Source organism: Penaeus chinensis, chromosome 14 (assembly GCF_019202785.1).
Source record: "Penaeus chinensis breed Huanghai No. 1 chromosome 14, ASM1920278v2, whole genome shotgun sequence".
In the NCBI taxonomy this organism is placed as follows: Eukaryota; Metazoa; Arthropoda; class Malacostraca; order Decapoda; family Penaeidae; genus Penaeus; species Penaeus chinensis.
This window is the reverse complement of record NC_061832.1, coordinates 2,091,763-2,115,762: the sequence shown is the minus strand read 5'-3', so window position 1 is coordinate 2,115,762 and position 24,000 is coordinate 2,091,763. Positions and strand designations below refer to the sequence as shown.

At 37.9% G+C, this 24,000-nt stretch overlaps 6 protein-coding genes across 6 annotated transcripts; all 6 read left to right on the top strand.

The window, feature by feature from the left end:
• Positions 1-2,384: 2,384 nt before the first annotated feature.
• On the top strand, positions 2,385-3,431 carry LOC125032179 (pro-resilin-like). The gene is made up of 3 exons (XM_047623260.1): positions 2,385-2,408; positions 2,630-2,701; positions 2,874-3,431. The coding sequence occupies exons 1-3, from the start codon at positions 2,397-2,399 to the stop codon at positions 3,342-3,344; spliced, it is 555 nt and encodes a 184-aa protein (XP_047479216.1). The 5' UTR covers positions 2,385-2,396; the 3' UTR covers positions 3,345-3,431.
• Positions 3,432-6,032: 2,601 nt separating this feature from the next.
• Positions 6,033-7,079, top strand: LOC125032178 (pro-resilin-like). Its single transcript, XM_047623259.1, has 3 exons — positions 6,033-6,056; positions 6,278-6,349; positions 6,522-7,079. The coding sequence occupies exons 1-3, from the start codon at positions 6,045-6,047 to the stop codon at positions 6,990-6,992; spliced, it is 555 nt and encodes a 184-aa protein (XP_047479215.1). The 5' UTR covers positions 6,033-6,044; the 3' UTR covers positions 6,993-7,079.
• A 2,590-nt stretch (positions 7,080-9,669) lies between these two features.
• Positions 9,670-10,716, top strand: LOC125032177 (pro-resilin-like). The gene is made up of 3 exons (XM_047623258.1): positions 9,670-9,693; positions 9,915-9,986; positions 10,159-10,716. Exons 1-3 carry the CDS (start codon positions 9,682-9,684, stop codon positions 10,627-10,629), a joined length of 555 nt encoding a protein of 184 aa, XP_047479214.1. The 5' UTR covers positions 9,670-9,681; the 3' UTR covers positions 10,630-10,716.
• Positions 10,717-13,309: 2,593 nt separating this feature from the next.
• Positions 13,310-14,356, top strand: LOC125032175 (pro-resilin-like). Its single transcript, XM_047623256.1, has 3 exons — positions 13,310-13,333; positions 13,555-13,626; positions 13,799-14,356. Exons 1-3 carry the CDS (start codon positions 13,322-13,324, stop codon positions 14,267-14,269), a joined length of 555 nt encoding a protein of 184 aa, XP_047479212.1. The 5' UTR covers positions 13,310-13,321; the 3' UTR covers positions 14,270-14,356.
• Positions 14,357-16,857: 2,501 nt separating this feature from the next.
• On the top strand, positions 16,858-18,152 carry LOC125032057 (pro-resilin-like). The gene is made up of 3 exons (XM_047623021.1): positions 16,858-16,923; positions 17,201-17,272; positions 17,595-18,152. The coding sequence occupies exons 1-3, from the start codon at positions 16,858-16,860 to the stop codon at positions 18,063-18,065; spliced, it is 609 nt and encodes a 202-aa protein (XP_047478977.1). The 3' UTR covers positions 18,066-18,152.
• A 2,484-nt stretch (positions 18,153-20,636) lies between these two features.
• Positions 20,637-21,957, top strand: LOC125032176 (pro-resilin-like). The gene is made up of 3 exons (XM_047623257.1): positions 20,637-20,674; positions 21,006-21,077; positions 21,400-21,957. Exons 1-3 carry the CDS (start codon positions 20,663-20,665, stop codon positions 21,868-21,870), a joined length of 555 nt encoding a protein of 184 aa, XP_047479213.1. The 5' UTR covers positions 20,637-20,662; the 3' UTR covers positions 21,871-21,957.
• Positions 21,958-24,000: the final 2,043 nt, after the last annotated feature.

Genomic DNA, 24,000 nt, shown 5'->3' with positions numbered 1-24,000 from the left:
TGGGACACGGAGCTATTGTTTAAAATCACATTCTTATGCCTATATGAACAGAAGACCTCAGACATCACAGATAAATGTTTCTTGAAATATTGCTGACCCTATATTTCGACAAACCTCAAAGAGCCTATTGAGCAGAATTATTCACATTTGAGTCTAAAGAATACATATAAACTTGCTGCTAACCAGAATTATTTCCATGTCTACAGTCTATCAAACCTGTCAATCAGAATCATTTTCTATTCAACAGTCTTTGGTGAACATATTTGCCAGAACCCTTTTTATTTGGACTACTGAAGTAGAGCCCGACATAAAATTCTTTGTTATTTTATTTTATTTCTAGCAAAGATGGTCCTATGGATTATATATATATATATATATATATATATATATATATATATATATTACCCAGACTGAGAAAATATTGAAAGGGAATGATTATGGAAATATGGCATTTATCAGATTGTTTATACACCGATAAGAAATACACATGGGAAAGACTACGGAGAATCTTTTGACATATTTTTAATTCAAAAATAAGCAATAGGTCTACTTCAGAAGACCAAAAGACGTTTCACAATCTTTATTATCAATCTTGCCGGATATTCAGCATATTCAAACTATTCATGTAAGCTATTCGAATTTTTAAAACCTGGGATTAAAAATAACATACGTTAGAGCCTAACAATATGCTGAAAATGTAAGGTAAAGTCAGAGTGTCACGTACTTCTATAATTTAAACCTGGTTTGCGTTTTACTTCTTTTTCTAGACGAGCATGTTTAATTAGTACTGGTCTTCATTTTGTAACAAATATAAAGTCGGGCATGAAAAGGACAAAAACACGATCTGAAATTTGAAATCTCAAGCCTGAAAAGGCTGAGAAGTGGTGTCAAATGCCATCACTACTTCAGGATCTGTTTTAAAAGTGTAGGTTAACTGACGCATTTCTGACCTTGTCGTCGCCCCTGAGGTTAGCCAATCCTCAGATGACCTAAACTTTGTAGCATCTGATAGAGATGGACTTTTGCAAGGCAGTATTATTAAGAACTTGCAAACCAGACGAACTTGCTTTCATGGCTGTGTTTCAACAATACAATCTGTGTTTCAGCAATATAACCCAAGGCTTATCGCCGGTAACATTGTCAGTAGCTACGGAATAATACCTAGCTACAGACACGTGTATGTGGTTGGATTTTTGCATGTTTAAGGCTACAATTAGTTACACTGCTAATAGCTATAGAAGATTAGTCTGACAATATAACCAATGACAACCCTAATACATACGCACACACCACACACACACGTAGGTGCGCGCACCTACGGACATACACACACACTCGTATACAAACACACTCGCGTTCACACATATGTTCACTTAAACATATATACCCATATTTGGATGTCAGATCATTTTCCGGATATACCAAATCACATAAAATCAATTAGCAATATGATATACTCCCTCCCAGCTGTGGTTTGCGCCTTCGTGGTTCAGTGGGTCGTGGCGTCTTTTAAAATAGGGATAACCATAATTATGATAGATAACAACAAGATTAATCATAATAATGATAATAAAAACAAGAGTCGTAGCAATAATGACATATCAAATCACACTCAATAAATTAAATCGCTCTTATACGCCATCAATTAATGAACCAATTCTACTAGAATATACCAGTCTGGGTCCAACGTGCTGGTCCCCACCCTGATGGGGGTCGCGACCATGTGGCTGCGTCTCTTAAATTAATAGTGACGATGATAATGATAATTCAAAATACTAAGAAACAAATTGGATAGAAATCAAACATCATGCAGTATAACAGAAGATTTTACCCTCATGACTAAAAACAATAATAACCTTAATATTAACTATGAACATGAGTAATTATTTTTTCTGTTGGTCGGCATCATTTCAATAGTTGCAATGCAGAAGTAGACACATTACAGTAAACACTAGGCGTTCAATCGGATCATGAGGCCAATTCATGAAACCAAATCAAAACCTTTCCTCTGTGAGATCTAAAAAAAATATATATATATCATGTACATAGATTTTGTACATACTTTGATGATTTTTTTCAGGGAATATGGAGTAATAGGTACGTGTTTACACTTTTTTATGGTCTGATTAATCATTTAAAATTATCTGCCGCGCCAACAGCTAAGATCATTATAAAGACCAAACAGAAACAAGTGAATGCTACAGCACATGATCAAACTGTCATTGGCACTATATTGCAAAAGATTCCCTCCCTAGGAATATGAAGAAAATTTCATTCAAAAAAAAAAAAAAAAAAAAAAAAAAAAAAAAAAAAAAACTCGCATAAACCAGATTCTGGCCGTATATAACAGCCAGCAAGTGAGGCGAAGACACAGTTCCGTCTGACACGCAGCCGCCATGAACACCAAGGTGAGCTCCCAAACACTGACCGTGGATCTTGTATTTAGAGTTAAGAAATGCAAGTGAAGACAAGTAGTTTCTGTGCGTTTCTTTGCGATATAGATAATACTCGTGTAGAGCAATGGGTAGATTCATGTCAGCTTCGATTTCTTATTGTATTCACAATTATTGCATGTAGCATTTAACAAAGCTTTGGCCAACGACCTAGTTATTTCTGCTCCCCGCAACAGATCATCCTCGTGCTGGCCTTCGCCGCCGTCGCCGCCGCCGACAAGCCGAGCTTCTCCTACGGCGCCCCCAGGGTAAGCTTACGATGCCCTTTTGATGTATATGGTGTCCTTGTTCATAGTTGTCATCAGGGAAACTTAACAGTGCATGCATATGTATGCACTGTTTACATTCACGTCAACATGCTGAGTAAATTATCGACCAAAGCTTATCATGTAAACAATAAGTTGTTCTATCATCATACAGGTAGCATCAAGGGAATCCTTCGAGTCCTTCGAATCGACTGAGGCCAAGTACGACTTCCAGTGGGCCGTCGACCACGACGACTCCGGGAACGACTTCGGACACCAGGAGGCTCGTGATAACGATAACACTCAAGGATCCTACTACGTGCAGCTCCCCGACGGCCGCCTGCAGAAGGTCACTTACTACGTGAATGGAGACTCAGGATACGTAGCTGACGTTAGCTACGAGGGCGAGGCTCGCTATGACTCAGCTGAGTCCCGTGAAGCTCCCAGACCCGTCTATTCAGCCCCCAGACCCGTCTACTCAGCCCCCAGACCACGCATTCCTGACTCACGTGAGTCCTTCGAGAGGCCCGCACCCATCCCCGTCAGGCCCCGTCACTTCGACTCCCGTGAATCCTTCGAGTTCGGCAGCTTCGAGTCCCGCGAGTCCTTCCACTCGGATGAGGACGTCCGCAGACACTTCGGTTGAAAAGCCTCATCCTATAATAATCTAAATTTCCAGTGTAGCGAATGTATTTATTAGTGTGAATGTGCCAAATAAATGATAACGAGCAATCGTAGGTATTTTATTCAGATAAGTGCATTTTTGGCCAAATGTTGCTTATAACTAAAAAATAAATCAATCAATGAACATTACATAGTTCATACAACCCAGTCAATTCTTACATGAGCTATAATTTAAATATCAATTGAAGTTTAGATATGACTTACATCATTCCATGTTCAGAAATCTCTAAAGAAATCAAACACTAAGCTCAAATGACATTATCAAGGGAAATCTCCATATATTTATTGCTTATGGGACACGGAGCTATTGTTTAAAATCACATTCTTATGCCTATATGAACAGAAGACCTCAGACATCACAGATAAATGTTTCTTGAAATATTGCTGACCCTATATTTCGACAAACCTCAAAGAGCCTATTGAGCAGAATTATTCACATTTGAGTCTAAAGAATACATATAAACTTGCTGCTAACCAGAATTATTTTCATGTCTACAGTCTATCAAACCTGTCAATCAGAATCATTTTCTATTCAACAGTCTTTGGTGAACATATTTGCCAGAACCCTTTTTATTTGGACTACTGAAGTAGAGCCCGACATAAAATTCTTTGTTATTTTATTTTATTTCTAGCAAAGATGGTCCTATGGATTATATATATATATATATATATATATATATATATATTACCCAGACTGAGAAAATATTGAAAGGGAATGATTATGGAAATATGGCATTTATCAGATTGTTTATACACCGATAAGAAATACACATGGGAAAGACTACGGAGAATCTTTTGACATATTTTTAATTCAAAAATAAGCAATAGGTCTACTTCAGAAGACCAAAAGACGTTTCACAATCTTTATTATCAATCTTGCCGGATATTCAGCATATTCAAACTATTCATGTAAGCTATTCGAATTTTTAAAACCTGGGATTAAAAATAACATACGTTAGAGCCTAACAATATGCTGAAAATGTAAGGTAAAGTCAGAGTGTCACGTACTTCTATAATTTAAACCTGGTTTGCGTTTTACTTCTTTTTCTAGACGAGCATGTTTAATTAGTACTGGTCTTCATTTTGTAACAAATATAAAGTCGGGCATGAAAAGGACAAAAACACGATCTGAAATTTGAAATCTCAAGCCTGAAAAGGCTGAGAAGTGGTGTCAAATGCCATCACTACTTCAGGATCTGTTTTAAAAGTGTAGGTTAACTGACGCATTTCTGACCTTGTCGTCGCCCCTGAGGTTAGCCAATCCTCAGATGACCTAAACTTTGTAGCATCTGATAGAGATGGACTTTTGCAAGGCAGTATTATTAAGAACTTGCAAACCAGACGAACTTGCTTTCATGGCTGTGTTTCAACAATACAATCTGTGTTTCAGCAATATAACCCAAGGCTTATCGCCGGTAACATTGTCAGTAGCTACGGAATAATACCTAGCTACAGACACGTGTATGTGGTTGGATTTTTGCATGTTTAAGGCTACAATTAGTTACACTGCTAATAGCTATAGAAGATTAGTCTGACAATATAACCGATGACAACCCTAATACATACGCACACACCACACACACACGTAGGTGCGCGCACCTACGGACATACACACACACTCGTATACAAACACACTCGCGTTCACACATATGTTCACTTAAACATATATACCCATATTTGGATGTCAGATCATTTTCCGGATATACCAAATCACATAAAATCAATTAGCAATATGATATACTCCCTCCCAGCTGTGGTTTGCGCCTTCGTGGTTCAGTGGGTCGTGGCGTCTTTTAAAATAGGGATAACCATAATTATGATAGATAACAACAAGATTAATCATAATAATGATAATAAAAACAAGAGTCGTAGCAATAATGACATATCAGATCACACTAAATAAATCAAATCACTCATATACGCCATCAATTAATGAACCAACTCTACTAGTATATATCAGTCTGGGTCACACGTGCTAGTCCCCACCCTGATGGGGGTCGCAACCATGTGGCTGCGTTTCCTAAATTAATAGTGACAATGATAATGATAATTCAGAATATTAAGTAACAAATTGGATAGAAACTAAACATCAAGCGGTATAACAGAAGATTTTAACCTCATGACTAAAAACAATAATATCCTTCAAATTAACTATGAACATGAGTAATTATTTTTTTTCTGTTGGTCGGCATCATTTCAATAGTTGCAATGCAAAAGTACAAACATTACAGTAAACACTAGGCGTTCAATCGGATCATGAGGCCAATTCATGAAACCAAATCAAAACCTTTCCTCTGTGAGATCTAAAAAAATATATATATATCATGTACATAGATTGTGTACATACTTTGATGATTTTTTTTTTTTCAGGGAATATTGAGTAATAGGTATGTGTTTACTCTTTTTTATGGTCTGATTAATCATTTAAAATTATATGCCGCGCCAACAGCTAAGATCATTATAAAGACCAAACAGAAACAAGTCAATGCTACAGCACATGATCAAACTGTCATTGACACTATATTGCAAAAGATTCCCTCCCTAGGAATATGAAGAAAATTTCATTCAAAGGAAAAAAACAACTCGCAAAAACAAGATTCTGGCCGTATATAACAGCCAGCAAGTGAGGCGAAGACACAGTTCCGTCTGACACGCAGCCGCCATGAACACCAAGGTGAGCTCCCAAACACTGACCGTGGATCTTGTATTTAGAGTTAAGAAATGCAAGTGAAGACAAGTAGTTTCTGTGCGTTTCTTTGCGATATAGATAATACTCGTGTAGAGCAATGGGTAGATTCATGTCAGCTTCGATTTCTTATTGTATTCACAATTATTGCATGTAGCATTTAACAAAGCTTTGGCCAACGACCTAGTTATTTCTGCTCCCCGCAACAGATCATCCTCGTGCTGGCCTTCGCCGCCGTCGCCGCCGCCGACAAGCCGAGCTTCTCCTACGGCGCCCCCAGGGTAAGCTTACGATGCCCTTTTGATGTATATGGTGTCCTTGTTCATAGTTGTCATCAGGGAAACTTAACAGTGCATGCATATGTATGCACTGTTTACATTCACGTCAACATGCTGAGTAAATTATCGACCAAAGCTTATCATGTAAACAATAAGTTGTTCTATCATCATACAGGTAGCATCAAGGGAATCCTTCGAGTCCTTCGAATCGACTGAGGCCAAGTACGACTTCCAGTGGGCCGTCGACCACGACGACTCCGGGAACGACTTCGGACACCAGGAGGCTCGTGATAACGATAACACTCAAGGATCCTACTACGTGCAGCTCCCCGACGGCCGCCTGCAGAAGGTCACTTACTACGTGAATGGAGACTCAGGATACGTAGCTGACGTTAGCTACGAGGGCGAGGCTCGCTATGACTCAGCTGAGTCCCGTGAAGCTCCCAGACCCGTCTATTCAGCCCCCAGACCCGTCTACTCAGCCCCCAGACCACGCATTCCTGACTCACGTGAGTCCTTCGAGAGGCCCGCACCCATCCCCGTCAGGCCCCGTCACTTCGACTCCCGTGAATCCTTCGAGTTCGGCAGCTTCGAGTCCCGCGAGTCCTTCCACTCGGATGAGGACGTCCGCAGACACTTCGGTTGAAAAGCCTCATCCTATAATAATCTAAATTTCCAGTGTAGCGAATGTATTTATTAGTGTGAATGTGCCAAATAAATGATAACGAGCAATCGTAGGTATTTTATTCAGATAAGTGCATTTTTTGGCCAAATGTTGCTTATAACAAAAAAATAAATCAATCAATGAACATTACATAGTTCATACAACCCAGTCAATTCTTACATGAGCTATAATTTAAATATCAATTGAAGTTTAGTTATGACTTACATCATTCCATGTTCAGAAATCTCTAAAGAAATCAAACACTAAGCTCAAATGACATTATCAAGGGAAATCTCCATATATTTATTGCTTATGGGACACGGAGCTATTGTTTAAAATCACATTCTTATGCCTATATGAACAGAAGACCTCAGACATCACAGATAAATGTTTCTTGAAATATTGCTGACCCTATATTTCGACAAACCTCAAAGAGCCTATTGAGCAGAATTATTCACATTTGAGTCTAAAGAATACATATAAACTTGCTGCTAACCAGAATTATTTTCATGTCTACAGTCTATCAAACCTGTCAATCAGAATTATTTTCCATTCAACAGTCTTTGGTGAACATATTTGCCAGAACCCTTTTTATTTGGACTACTGAAGTAGAGCCCGACATAAAATTCTTTGTTATTTTATTTTATTTCTAGCAAAGATGGTCCTATGGATTATATATATATATATATATATTACACAGACTGAGAAAATATTGAAAGGGAATGATTATGGAAATATGGCATTTATCAGATTGTTTATACACCGATAAGAAATACACATGGGAAAGACTACGGTAAATTTGTTGACATACTTTTAATTCAAAAATAAGCAATAGGTCTACTTCAGAAGACCAAAAGACGTTTCACAATCTTTATTATCAATCTTGCCGGATATTCAGCATATTCAAACTATTCATGTAAGCTATTCGAATTTTTAAAACCTGGGATTAAAAATAACATACGTTAGAGCCTAACAATATGCTGAAAATGTAAGGTAAAGTCAGAGTGTCACGTACTTCTATAATTTAAACCTGGTTTGCGTTTTCCTTTTTTTTCTAGACGAGCATGTTTAATTAGTACTGGTCTTCATTTTGTAACAAATATAAAGTCGGGCATGAAAAGGACAAAAACACGATCTGAAATTTGAAATCTCAAGTCTGAAAAGGCTGAGCAGTGGTGTCAATTGTCACAACTACTTCAGGATCTGTTTAAAAGTGTAGGTTAACTGACGCATTTCTGACCTTGTCGTCGCCCCTGAGGTTAGCCAATCCTCAGATGACCTAAACTTTGTAGCATCTGATAGAGATGGACTTTTGCAAGGCAGTATTATTAAGAACTTGCAAACCAGACGAACTTGCTTTCATGGCTGTGTTTCAACAATACAATCTGTGTTTCAGCAATATAACCCAAGGCTTATCGCCGGTAACATTGTCAGTAGCTACGGAATAATACCTAGCTACAGACACGTGTATGTGGTTGGATTTTTGCATGTTTAAGGCTACAATTAGTTACACTGCTAATAGCTATAGAAGATTAGTCTGACAATATAACCGATGACAACCCTAATACATACGCACACACCACACACACACGTAGGTGCGCGCACCGTACGGACATACACACACACACTCGTATACAAACACACTCGCGTTCACATATATGTTCACTTAAACATATATATACCCATATTTGAATGTCAGATCATTTTCCGGATATACCAAATCACATAAAATCAATTAGCAATATGATATACTCCCTCCAAGCTGTGGTTTGCGCCTTCGTGGTTCAGTGGGTCGTGGCGTCTTTTAAAATAGGGATAACCATAATTATGATAGATAACAACAAGATTAATCATAATAATGATAATAAAAACAAGAGTCGTAGCAATAATGACATATCAGATCACACTAAATAAATCAAATCACTCATATACGCCATCAATTAATGAACCAACTCTACTAGAATATATCAGTCTGGGTCACACGTGCTAGTCCCCACCCTGATGGGGGTCGCGACCATGTGGCTGCGTTTCCTAAATTAATAGTGACAATGATAATGATAATTCAGAATATTAAGTAACAAATTGGATAGAAACTAAACATCAAGCGGTATAACAGAAGATTTTAACCTCATGACTAAAAACAATAATATCCTTCAAATTAACTATGAACATGAGTAATTATTTTTTCTGTTGGTCGGCATCATTTCAATAGTTGCAATGCAAAAGTACAAACATTACAGTAAACACTAGGCGTTCAATCGGATCATGAGGCCAATTCATGAAACCAAATCAAAACCTTTCCTCTGTGAGATCTAAAAAAATATATATATATCATGTACATAGATTTTGTACATACTTTGATGATTTTTTTTTTTTTCAGGGAATATTGAGTAATAGGTATGTGTTTACTCTTTTTTATGGTCTGATTAATCATTTAAAATTATATGCCGCGCCAACAGCTAAGATCATTATAAAGACCAAACAGAAACAAGTCAATGCTACAGCACATGATCAATCTGTTATTGACACTATATTGCAAAAGATTCCCTCCCTAGGAATATGAAGAAAATTTCATTAAAAAAAAAAAAAAACTCGCAAAAACAAGATTCTGGCCGTATATAACAGCCAGCAAGTGAGGCGAAGACACAGTTCCGTCTGACACGCAGCCGCCATGAACACCAAGGTGAGCTCCCAAACACTGACCGTGGATCTTGTATTTAGAGTTAAGAAATGCAAGTGAAGACAAGTAGTTTCTGTGCGTTTCTTTGCGATATAGATAATACTCGTGTAGAGCAATGGGTAGATTCATGTCAGCTTCGATTTCTTATTGTATTCACAATTATTGCATGTAGCATTTAACAAAGCTTTGGCCAACGACCTAGTTATTTCTGCTCCCCGCAACAGATCATCCTCGTGCTGGCCTTCGCCGCCGTCGCCGCCGCCGACAAGCCGAGCTTCTCCTACGGCGCCCCCAGGGTAAGCTTACGATGCCCTTTTGATGTATATGGTGTCCTTGTTCATAGTTGTCATCAGGGAAACTTAACAGTGCATGCATATGTATGCACTGTTTACATTCACGTCAACATGCTGAGTAAATTATCGACCAAAGCTTATCATGTAAACAATAAGTTGTTCTATCATCATACAGGTAGCATCAAGGGAATCCTTCGAGTCCTTCGAATCGACTGAGGCCAAGTACGACTTCCAGTGGGCCGTCGACCACGACGACTCCGGGAACGACTTCGGACACCAGGAGGCTCGTGATAACGATAACACTCAAGGATCCTACTACGTGCAGCTCCCCGACGGCCGCCTGCAGAAGGTCACTTACTACGTGAATGGAGACTCAGGATACGTAGCTGACGTTAGCTACGAGGGCGAGGCTCGCTATGACTCAGCTGAGTCCCGTGAAGCTCCCAGACCCGTCTATTCAGCCCCCAGACCCGTCTACTCAGCCCCCAGACCACGCATTCCTGACTCACGTGAGTCCTTCGAGAGGCCCGCACCCATCCCCGTCAGGCCCCGTCACTTCGACTCCCGTGAATCCTTCGAGTTCGGCAGCTTCGAGTCCCGCGAGTCCTTCCACTCGGATGAGGACGTCCGCAGACACTTCGGTTGAAAAGCCTCATCCTATAATAATCTAAATTTCCAGTGTAGCGAATGTATTTATTAGTGTGAATGTGCCAAATAAATGATAACGAGCAATCGTAGGTATTTTATTCAGATAAGTGCATTTTTTGGCCAAATGTTGCTTATAACAAAAAAATAAATCAATCAATGAACATTACATAGTTCATACAACCCAGTCAATTCTTACATGAGCTATAATTTAAATATCAATTGAAGTTTAGATATGACTTACATCATTCCATGTTCAGAAATCTCTAAATAAATCAAACACTAAGCTCAAATGACATTATCAAGGGAAATCTCCATATATTTATTGCTTATGGGACACGGAGCTATTGTTTAAAATCACATTCTTATGTCTATATGAACAGAAGACCTCAGACATCAGAGATAAATGTTTCTTGAAATATTGCTGACCCTATATTTCGACAAACCTCAAGAGAGCCTATTGAGCAGAATTATTCACATTTGAGTCTAAAGAATACATATAATTTTGCTGCTAACCAGAATTATTTTCATGTCTACAGTCTATCAAACCTGTCAATCAGAATTATTTTCTATTCAACAGTCTTTGGTGAACATATTTGCCAGAACCCTTTTTATTTGGACTACTGAAGTAGAGCCCGACATAAAATTCTTTGTTATTTTATTTTATTTCTAGCAAAGATGGTCCTATGGATTATATATATATATATATATATATTACACAGACTGAGAAAATATTGAAAGGGAATGATTTTGGAAATATGGCATTTATCAGATTGTTTATACACCGATAAGAAATACACATGGGAAAGACTACGGTAAATTTGTTGACATATTTTTAATTCAAAAATAAGCAATAGGTCTACTTCAGAAGACCAAAAGACGTTTCACAATCTTTATTATCAATCTTGCCGGATATTCAGCATATTCAAACTATTCATGTAAGCTATTCGAATTTTTAAAACCTGGGATTAAAAATACACATACGTTAGAGCCTAACAATATGCTGAAAATGTAAGGTAAAGTCAGAGTGTCACGTACTTCTATAATTTAAACCTTGTTTGCGTTTTACTTCTTTTTCTAGACGAGCATGTTTAATTAGTACTGGTCTTCATTTTGTAACAAATATAAAGTCGGGCATGAAAAGGACAAAAACACGATCTGAAATTTGAAATCTCAAGCCTGAAAAGGCTGAGAAGTGGTGTCAAATGCCATCACTACTTCAGGATCTGTTTTAAAAGTGTAGGTTAACTGACGCATTTCTGACCTTGTCGTCGCCCCTGAGGTTAGCCAATCCTCAGATGACCTAAACTTTGTAGCATCTGATAGAGATGGACTTTTGCAAGGCAGTATTATTAAGAACTTGCAAACCAGACGAACTTGCTTTCATGGCTGTGTTTCAACAATACAATCTGTGTTTCAGCAATATAACCCAAGGCTTATCGCCGGTAACATTGTCAGTAGCTACGGAATAATACCTAGCTACAGACACGTGTATGTGGTTGGATTTTTGCATGTTTAAGGCTACAATTAGTTACACTGCTAATAGCTATAGAAGATTAGTCTGGCAATATAACCGATGACAACCCTAATACATACGCACACACCACACACACACGTAGGTGCGCGCACCTACGGACATACACACACACACTCGTATACAAACACACTCGCGTTCACACATATGTTCACTTAAACATATATACCCATATTTGGATGTCAGATCATTTTCCGGATATACCAAATCACATAAAATCAATTAGCAATATGATATACTCCCTCCCAGCTGTGGTTTGCGCCTTCGTGGTTCAGTGGGTCGTGGCGTCTTTTAAAATAGGGATAACCATAATTATGATAGATAACAACAAGATTAATCATAATAATGATAATAAAAACAAGAGTCGTAGCAATAATGACATATCAGATCACACTAAATAAATCAAATCACTCATATATGCCATCAATTAATGAACCAACTCTACTAGAATATACCAGTCTGGGTCACACGTGCTAGTCCCCACCCTGATGGGGGTCGCGACCATGTGGCTGCGTTTCCTAAATTAATAGTGACAATGATAATGATAATTCAGAATATTAAGTAACAAATTGGATAGAAACTAAACATCAAGCGGTATAACAGAAGATTTTAACCTCATGACTAAAAACAATAATATCCTTCAAATTAACTATGAACATGAGTAATTATTTTTTTCTGTTGGTCGGCATCATTTCAATAGTTGCAATGCAAAAGTACAAACATTACAGTAAACACTAGGCGTTCAATCGGATCATGAGGCCAATTCATGAAACCAAATCAAAACCTTTCCTCTGTGAGATCTAAAAAATATATATATATATCATGTACATAGATTTTGTACATACTTTGATGATTTTTTTTTTTTTCAGGGAATATTGAGTAATAGGTATGTGTTTACTCTTTTTTATGGTCTGATTAATCATTTAAAATTATATGCCGCGCCAACAGCTAAGATCATTATAAAGACCAAACAGAAACAAGTCAATGCTACAGCACATGATCAAACTGTCATTGACACTATTGCAAAAGATTCCCTCCCTAGGAATATGAAGAAAATTTCATTCAAAGGAAAAAAACAACTCGCAAAAACAAGATTCTGGCCGTATATAACAGCCAGCAAGTGAGGCGAAGACACAGTTCCGTCTGACACGCAGCCGCCATGAACACCAAGGTGAGCTCCCAAACACTGACCGTGGATCTTGTATTTAGAGTTAAGAAATGCAAGTGAAGACAAGTAGTTTCTGTGCGTTTCTTTGCGATATAGATAATACTCGTGTAGAGCAATGGGTAGATTCATGTCAGCTTCGATTTCTTATTGTATTCACAATTATTGCATGTAGCATTTAACAAAGCTTTGGCCAACGACCTAGTTATTTCTGCTCCCCGCAACAGATCATCCTCGTGCTGGCCTTCGCCGCCGTCGCCGCCGCCGACAAGCCGAGCTTCTCCTACGGCGCCCCCAGGGTAAGCTTACGATGCCCTTTTGATGTATATGGTGTCCTTGTTCATAGTTGTCATCAGGGAAACTTAACAGTGCATGCATATGTATGCACTGTTTACATTCACGTCAACATGCTGAGTAAATTATCGACTAAAGCTTATCATGTAAACAGTAAGTTGTTCTATCATCATACAGGTAGCATCAAGGGAATCCTTCGAGTCCTTCGAATCGACTGAGGCCAAGTACGACTTCCAGTGGGCCGTCGACCACGACGACTCCGGGAACGACTTCGGACACCAGGAGGCTCGTGATAACGATAACACTCAAGGATCCTACTACGTGCAGCTCCCCGACGGCCGCCTGCAGAAGGTCACTTACTACGTGAATGGAGACTCAGGATACGTAGCTGACGTTAGCTACGAGGGCGAGGCTCGCTATGACTCAGCTGAGTCCCGTGAAGCTCCCAGACCCGTCTATTCAGCCCCCAGACCCGTCTACTCAGCCCCCAGACCACGCATTCCTGACTCACGTGAGTCCTTCGAGAGGCCCGCACCCATCCCCGTCAGGCCCCGTCACTTCGACTCCCGTGAATCCTTCGAGTTCGGCAGCTTCGAGTCCCGCGAGTCCTTCCACTCGGATGAGGACGTCCGCAGACACTTCGGTTGAAAAGCCTCATCCTATAATAATCTAAATTTCCAGTGTAGCGAATGTATTTATTAGTGTGAATGTGCCAAATAAATGATAACGAGCAATCGTAGGTATTTTATTCAGATAAGTGCATTTTTTGGCCAAATGTTGCTTATAACAAAAAAATAAATCAATCAATGAACATTACATAGTTCATACAACCCAGTCAATTCTTACATGAGCTATAATTTAAATATCAATTGAAGTTTAGATATGACTTACATCATTTCATGTTCAGAAATCTCTAAATAAATCAAACACTAAGCTCAAATGACATTATCAAGGGAAATCTCCATATATTTATTGCTTATGGGACACGGAGCTATTGTTTAAAATCACATTCTTATGCCTATATGAACAGAAGACCTCAGACATCAGAGATAAATGTTTCTTGAAATATTGCTGACCCTATATTTCGACAAACTTAAGAGAGCCTATTGAGCAGAATTATTCACATTTGAGTCTAAAGAATACATATAAACTTGCTGCTAACCAGAATTATTTTCATGTCTACAGTCTATCAAACCTGTCAATCAGAATCATTTTCTATTCAACAGTCTTTGGTGAACATATTTGCCAGAACCCTTTTTATTTGGACTACTGAAGTAGAGCCCGACATAAAATTCTTTGTTATTTTATTTTATTTCTAGCAAAGATGGTCCTATGGATTATATATATATATATATATATATATATATATTACACAGACTGAGAAAATATTGAAAGGGAATGATTTTGGAAATATGGCATTTATCAGATTGTTTATACACCGATAAGAAATACACATGGGAAAGACTACGGTAAATTTGTTGACATATTTTTAATTCAAAAATAAGCAATAGGTCTACTTCAGAAGACCAAAAGACGTTTCACAATCTTTATTATCAATCTTGCCGGATATTCAGCATATTCAAACTATTCATGTAAGCTATTCGAATTTTTAAAACCTGGGATTAAAAATACCACATACGTTAGAGCCTAACAATATGCTGAAAATGTAAGGTAAAGTCAGAGTGTCACGTACTTCTATAATTTAAACCTGGTTTGCGTTTTACTTCTTTTTCTAGACGAGCATGTTTAATTAGTACTGGTCTTCATTTTATAACAAATATAAAGTCGGGCATGAAAAGGACAAAAACCCGATCTGAAATTTGAAATCTCAAGCCTGAAAAGGCTGAGAAGTGGTGTCAAATGCCATCACTACTTCAGGATCTGTTTTAAAAGTGTAGGTTAACTGACGCATTTCTGACCTTGTCGTCGCCCCTGAGGTTAGCCAATCCTCAGATGACCTAAACTTTGTAGCATCTGATAGAGATGGACTTTTGCAAGGCAGTATTATTAAGAACTTGCAAACCAGACGAACTTGCTTTCATGGCTGTGTTTCAACAATACAATCTGTGTTTCAGCAATATAACCCAAGGCTTATCGCCGGTAACATTGTCAGTAGCTACGGAATAATACCTAGCTACAGACACGTGTATGTGGTTGGATTTTTGCATGTTTAAGGCTACAATTAGTTACACTGCTAATAGCTATAGAAGATTAGTCTGACAATATAACCGATGACAACCCTAATACATACGCACACACCACACACACACGTAGGTGCGCGCACCTACGGACATACACACACACTCGTATACAAACACACTCGCGTTCACACATATGTTCACTTAAACATATATACCCATATTTGGATGTCAGATCATTTTCCGGATATACCAAATCACATAAAATCAATTAGCAATATGATATACTCCCTCCCAGCTGTGGTTTGCGCCTTCGTGGTTCAGTGGGTCGTGGCGTCTTTTAAAATAGGGATAACCATAATTATGATAGATAACAACAGAATTAATCATAATAATGATAATAAAAACAAGAGTCATAGAAATAATGATAATAAAAACAAGAGTCATGGTAATAATGATAATAAAAACAAGAGTCATAGTAATAATGATAATAACGGTATAATAATAGTGATGGTAATGATATTAAGCAAATGACGCAGATTAGAGAGAAACAAATACTACATTAATCAGAATAAAAATAAAACATACTAGTAGGTTGTACTTTCATCATCGTAATAACAATACTTATCAACTTGTGCAATGGGTATCCATAACAAGTATTATTTTCTCTCTATTTGTTGTGTAACAATAGTAATAAGTGAAATCGAATTAGGTCAGCGTGAAATAAAGTTTGAAGGATATTGAACTGACACAGGTGGTGCTTTATTGCAAATTATTTATTTTGAATTGATATGAAGATGTACGTGGACTCTGAAAGAAATTGATTGGAAAAACATACACAGGCGAGTTTACACTGTATATATATATTGAAAAATCATGTAGGATTCAAAGAACTAGCATCCGCCAAAACATATGAACACGCTTTTAAATAAATAATTGGTACGACAGCATATTGCAAAAGATTCCCGCCCTAGGGATATGATGAAAATTTCAATAGAAAAAAAGTACATGTATTACAAAAACCAGGCCTGATTCTGGTCGGCGGTATATAATGGCCAGCAAGCTAGGAGGAGTCACTGTTCCAACGATACAGCCGCCATGAACACCAAGGTGACCTTCCTAATTCTGGTTCTGGATCTTGTCTTAGGAAATGCGAATGAAGATGTATAAGCAGTTTGTCTCTTTGTGCTTCCACCACTTACCTTAATACATATATATATATATATATATATATATATATATATGAAAGGAGAAAACACACTACCGTGTTGATACTATGGTATAATTAATCTAGCTTCACATTGTGGGTTTTTATACCATATATATATATATAAAATTAATAATAATAATCGGGTGAAGTAATGGGCATATTCATGTCATTTTTCTTTATTTTCTACTCAATTACTACATATATAACCCACATATTTGCTCCCCATAACAGATCATCCTCGTGTTGGCTTTCGCCGCCGTCGCCGCCGCCGACAAGCCGAGCTTCTCCTACGGCGCCCCCAGGGTAAGCCTCCGAAGTCTACTCGCTGTCTGAAGTGCCTTACTCATAGCTTTCACTAGTAGAGTATAATAGTGCTTAAACACATGGCTAATTGCATTCATTGTATACATTCATGTGTACATACAAGATTTTTGCATGCATGTACACACACGCATACGAATACGGTATATGGTTTATGTGTGCACGTGTTATGTGTATGGATATACATGCATAATTAGTATATCAGAAAAGGTCAGTAGACAAGAATGCTGAATAAATACATTTATATAACGAATAGTTGTGTTGATATACCCGTGCGTGACTTCAGTATCCCATCCCCATGCAGGTAGCATCAAGAGAATCCTTCGAGTCCTTCGAATCGACTGAGGCCAAGTACGACTTCCAGTGGGCCGTCGACCACGACGACTCCGGGAACGACTTCGGACACCAGGAGGCTCGTGATGACGATAACACTCAAGGATCCTACTACGTGCAGCTCCCCGACGGCCGCCTGCAGAAGGTCACTTACTACGTGAATGGAGACTCAGGATACGTAGCTGACGTTAGCTACGAGGGCGAGGCTCGCTATGACTCAGCCGAGTCCCGTGAAGCTCCCAGACCCGTCTATTCTGCCCCCAGACCCGTCTACTCAGCCCCCAGACCACGCATTCCTGACTCACGTGAGTCCTTCGAGAGGCCCGCACCCATCCCCGTCAGGCCCCGTCACTTCGACTCCCGTGAATCCTTCGAGTTCGGCAGCTTCGAGTCCCGCGAGTCCTTCCACTCGGATGAGGACGTCCGCAGACACTTCGGTTGAAATGCCACATCCTATAATAATCTAAATTTCCAGTGTAGCGAATGTATTTATTAGTGTGAATGTGCCAAATAAATGATAACGAGCAATCGTAGGTATTTTATTCAGATAAGTGCATTTTTTGGCCAAATGTTGCTTATAACAAAAAAATAAATCAATCAATGAACATTACATAGTTCATACAACCCAGTCAATTCTTACATGAGCTATAATTTAAATATAAATTGAAGTTTAGATATGACTTACATCATTCCATGTTCAGAAATCTCTAAAGAAATCAAACACTAAGCTCAAATGGCATTATCAAGGGAAATCTCAATATATTCATTGCTTATGGGACACGGAGCTATTGTTTAAAATCACATTCTTATGCCTATATGAACAGAAGACCTCAGACATCAGAGATAAAGGTTTCTTGAAATATTGCTGACCCTATATTTCGACAAACCTCAAAGAGCCTATTGAGCAGAATTATTCACATTTGAGTCTAAAGAATACATATAAACTTGCTGCTAACCAGAATTATTTTCATGTCTACAGTCTTTAGCAAACCTGTCGATCAGAATTATTTTCCATTCAACAGTCTTTGGTGAACATATTTGCCAGAACCCTTTTTATTTGGACTACTGAAGTAGAGCCCGACATAAAATTCTTTGTTATTTTATTTTATTTCTAGCAAAGGTGGTCCCATGGAGTATATATATATATATATATATATATATATATATATATATATTACACAGACTGAGAAAATATTGAAAGGGAATGGTTATGGAATAATGGCATTTATCAGATTGTTTATACACCGATAAGAAATACACATGGGAAAGACTACGGAGAATCTCTTGACATATTTTTAATTAAAAAATAAATAATAGGTCTACTTCAGAAGACCAAAAGACGTTTCACAATCTTTATTATCAATCTTGCCGGATATTCAGCATATTCAAACTATTCATGTAAGCTATTCGAATTTTTAAAACCTGGGATTAAAAATACCACATACGTTAGAGCCTAACAATATGCTGAAAATGTAAGGTAAAGTCAGAGTGTCACGTACTTCTATAATTTAAACCTGGTTTGCGTTTTACTTCTTTTTCTAGACGAGCATGTTTAATTAGTACTGGTCTTCATTTTGTAACAAATATAAAGTCGGGCATGAAAAGGACAAAAACCCGATCTGAAATTTGAAATCTCAAGTCTGAAAAGGCTGAAAAGTAGTGTCAATTGTCACCACTATTTCAGGATCTGCTCTAGAAGTGTAGGTTAACTGACGCATTTCTGACCTTGTCGTCGCCCCTGAGGTTAGCCAATCCTCAGATGACCTAAACTTTGTAGCATCTGATAGAGATGGACTTTTGCAAGGCAGTATTATTAAGAACTTGCAAACCAGACGAACTTGCTTTCATGGCTGTGTTTCAGCAATACAATCTGTGTTACAGCAATATAACCCAAGGCTTATCGCCGGTAATTTTGTTAGTAGCTACGGAATAATAGCTAGATACATCACGTGTATGTGGTTGGATTTTTGCATGTTTAAGGCTACAATTAGTTACACTGCCAATAGCTATAGAAGATTGGTCTGACAATATAACCGATGACAACCCTAATACATACGCACACACACCACACACACGTAGGTGCGCGCACGTACGGACATACACACACACGTATACAAACACACTTGCGTTCACACATATGTTCATTTAAACATATATACCCATATTTGGATGTCAGATCATTTTCCGGATATACCAAATCACATAAAATCAATTAGCAATATGATATACTCCCTCCCAGCTGTGGTTTGCGCCTTCGTGGTTCAGTGGGTCGTGGCGTCTTTTAGAATAGAGATAACCATAATTATGATAGATAACAACACGAATAATCATAATAATGATAATAATAACAAGAGGCATAGTAATAATGATAATAAAAACAAGAGTCATAGTAATAATGATAATAAAAACAAGAGTCATAGTAATAATGATAATAACGTTATAATAATAGTGATGGTAATGATATTAAGCAAATGACGCAGATTAGAGAGAAACAAATACTATATTAATCAGAATAAAAATAAAACATACTAGTAGGTTGCAATTTTATGATCGTAATAACAAAACTAATCAACTTGTGCAATGGTTATCCATAACAAGTATTATTTTCTCTCTATTTGTTGTGTAACAATAGTAATAAGTGAAATCGAATTAGGTCAGCGTGAAATAAAGTTTGAAGGATATTGAACTGACACAGGTGGTGCTTTATTGCAAATTATTTATTTTGAATTGATATGAAGATGTACGTGGACTCTGAAAGAAATTGATTGGAAAAACATACACAGGCGAGTTTACACTGTATATATATATTGAAAAATCATGTAGGATTCAAAGAACTAGCATCCGCCAAAACATATGAACACGCTTTTAAATAAATAATTGGTACGACAGCATATTGCAAAAGATTCCCGCCCTAGGGATATGATGAAAATTTCAATAGAAAAAAAGTACATGTATTACAAAAACCAGGCCTGATTCTGGTCGGCGGTATATAATGGCCAGCAAGCTAGGAGGAGTCACTGTTCCAACGATACAGCCGCCATGAACACCAAGGTGACCTTCCTAATTCTGGTTCTGGATCTTGTCTTAGGAAATGCGAATGAAGATGTATAAGCAGTTTGTCTCTTTGTGCTTCCACCACTTACCTTAATACATATATATATATATATATATATATATATATATATGAAAGGAGAAAACACACTACCGTGTTGATACTATGGTATAATTAATCTAGCTTCACATTGTGGGTTTTTATACCATATATATATATATAAAATTAATAATAATAATCGGGTGAAGTAATGGGCATATTCATGTCATTTTTCTTTATTTTCTACTCAATTACTACATATATAACCCACATATTTGCTCCCCATAACAGATCATCCTCGTGTTGGCTTTCGCCGCCGTCGCCGCCGCCGACAAGCCGAGCTTCTCCTACGGCGCCCCCAGGGTAAGCCTCCGAAGTCTACTCGCTGTCTGAAGTGCCTTACTCATAGCTTTCACTAGTAGAGTATAATAGTGCTTAAACACATGGCTAATTGCATTCATTGTATACATTCATGTGTACATACAAGATTTTTGCATGCATGTACACACACGCATACGAATACGGTATATGGTTTATGTGTGCACGTGTTATGTGTATGGATATACATGCATAATTAGTATATCAGAAAAGGTCAGTAGACAAGAATGCTGAATAAATACATTTATATAACGAATAGTTGTGTTGATATACCCGTGCGTGACTTCAGTATCCCATCCCCATGCAGGTAGCATCCAGGGAATCCTTCGAGTCCTTCGAGTCCACTGAGGCCAAGTACGACTTCCAGTGGGCCGTCGACCACGACGACTCCGGCAACGACTTCGGACACCAGGAGGCTCGCGATGACGACAACACTCAGGGATCCTACTACGTGCAGCTCCCCGACGGCCGCCTCCAGACCGTCAAGTACTTCGTGGATGGAGACTCAGGCTACGTAGCTGACGTTAGCTACGAGGGCGAGGCTCGCTATGACTCAGCTGAGTCCCGAGAAGCTCCCAGACCCGTCTATTCAGCCCCTAGACCTGTCTACTCAGCTCCCAGACCACGTTTCCCTGACTCACGTGAGTCCTTCGAGAGGCCCGCACCTATCCCCGTCAGGCCCCGTCACTTCGACTCCCGTGAATCCTTCGAGTTCCGCAGCTTCGAGTCCCGCGAGTCCTTCCACTCGGATGAGGACGTCCGCCGACACTTCGGTTGAAAAGACACATCCTATTGTCATCTAAATTTCCAATGCAACGATTGTATTTATTAGCGTGAATGTGTCAAATAAATCATAATGAGCAACTGCAAATATTTTATTTAGGTGCTTTCGTTTTTTTCCATGAGAAGCATATTTCGCCAAATGTTAAAGGTTCTATTATGCAACAGAACCCTATGCCTTTAGAATGCAGTATATGTGGATGATTTAAAATTTCTTCGCTTTAGGGTATGTCCAATAAAGATGCTCAGAAAATGTATGCATATATATATGATTCAAAAATAATTGAAATCGGTCTAATTCAGGAGACTAAAGAATATTTCACGGTCTCTATCATTATTATAATTTTAAAATATTACCGTACATATATTCAAGCTATTTATTCGACACTGACAAACCTGAGATTAAAAAATAACACATTGTTGAGGCTAACAATATGCTGCAAATGTAAGGGAAAGTCTGTTCTAAATACTTCTGTAATCTAAACTTGTTTTTAGTTTTTCTTCGTTTTCAGGACAGGCATGTTGAGATAGTACTGTGACTCATCTTGACCCAAACTTTGTAGCATCTGATTGAGATGGACTTTTGCAAATCATTATTATTACGAACATGCGAACTAGGCGAACTTGTTTTCGTGGTTGTTTCAGCAATACAATCTGCTTCAGTGGAGAAACCTACAGCTTATCGTCGGCAAACTTGTCAATAGCTATGGAGTAACAATTAAGCTCATACATTTGCTGAATATGTGTTCTTGCGTATTTCAAGTTGTCATTACTTATACTACAATAGCTATAGAAAATAGGATAAACGCATATCCACAAACAACCGCACTTTCTAATTCGTCTGACAATATAACCGATGACAACCCTCACATACACCATTCATTCATGTGTCAGCACACTATACGGAGACATTAAATAACACAAAATAAATTCCAAAATTATCATATACCCCAGCGATGTATGAACTGACTCCTGCAGGAATATACCAGTCCGGGTCCTTCATCGTCAGGTGGGTTGCGAACTGATGATCAGTGTCATAGTCTCTTAAAATAGTGATAATCATGACACTAATTACAGTAGAAGTAAAAATAATGATAATAACAATGACAACATAAATAAGAAAGTAATGATAAAGTAATAAGTAAGTGATTATTAAAGTAATAATAATAACAATAATAGTAATGATAATACCGATAATAACAATAATAGTAATAATAGTAATAATAATAATAATGATAATGATGATAATAATAATAATGCTAAATAACAACAAAAATATAACAATGATGATAAAGGTAATAAGGAAATAACGCAGATATACAAATACTATACTTAACTAGAATATATTATACCAAACTAACAGATTCTAAATTCATGCCCGTCAACCTGTACTTGGTTAATCATGACGAGTATTCGTTGTATAGAAATAGTAGCAGTAACTGAAGCCGAATTAGGTCAGCATGAAATAAAGCTAAAAGAACATTGAACTGACACAGGTACTGTATTGCAAATTCTTTCTTTTTAAATGTTAGGAAGAAGAGGAAAAAAATACGTGTGGTGTACGTGGACCCTGAAACAAATTAATGAGTAAAGCTACATATATAGACGAGTTTCCACTGCATATATGGATATTTAAAGATCACACATATAGAATCCAAAGAACTTCCATTCGCTAGAGCATACAAATACGCTGTTTGCTAAAGCATTGGTACGACAGAATATTGCAAAAAATTCCCGAGGAAAAAATTATATATATCACAAAATTCAGGCCTGATTCTGGTCGGCGGTATATAATGGCCAGCAAGCTAGGAGTCAGTTCCAACGATACAACCGCCATGAACACCAAGGTGACCTCCCTAATTCTGGTTCTGGATATTGTCATAGGAAATGCGAATGAAGATGTATAAGCAGTTTGTCTCTTTGTACCATATATATAAATATTCATATATATGTATGTATGTATGTACATGCACACATTTTTTTTTTTTTTATCGGGTGATGTAAAGGGTAGATCCATGTCATTATTTTTATTATGACCACTAAACTTTTACATCTATTATTGCCTGCCTCTTACTGTTCCCTCAATACAGATCATCCTCGTGCTGGCCTTCGCCGCCGTCGCCGCCGC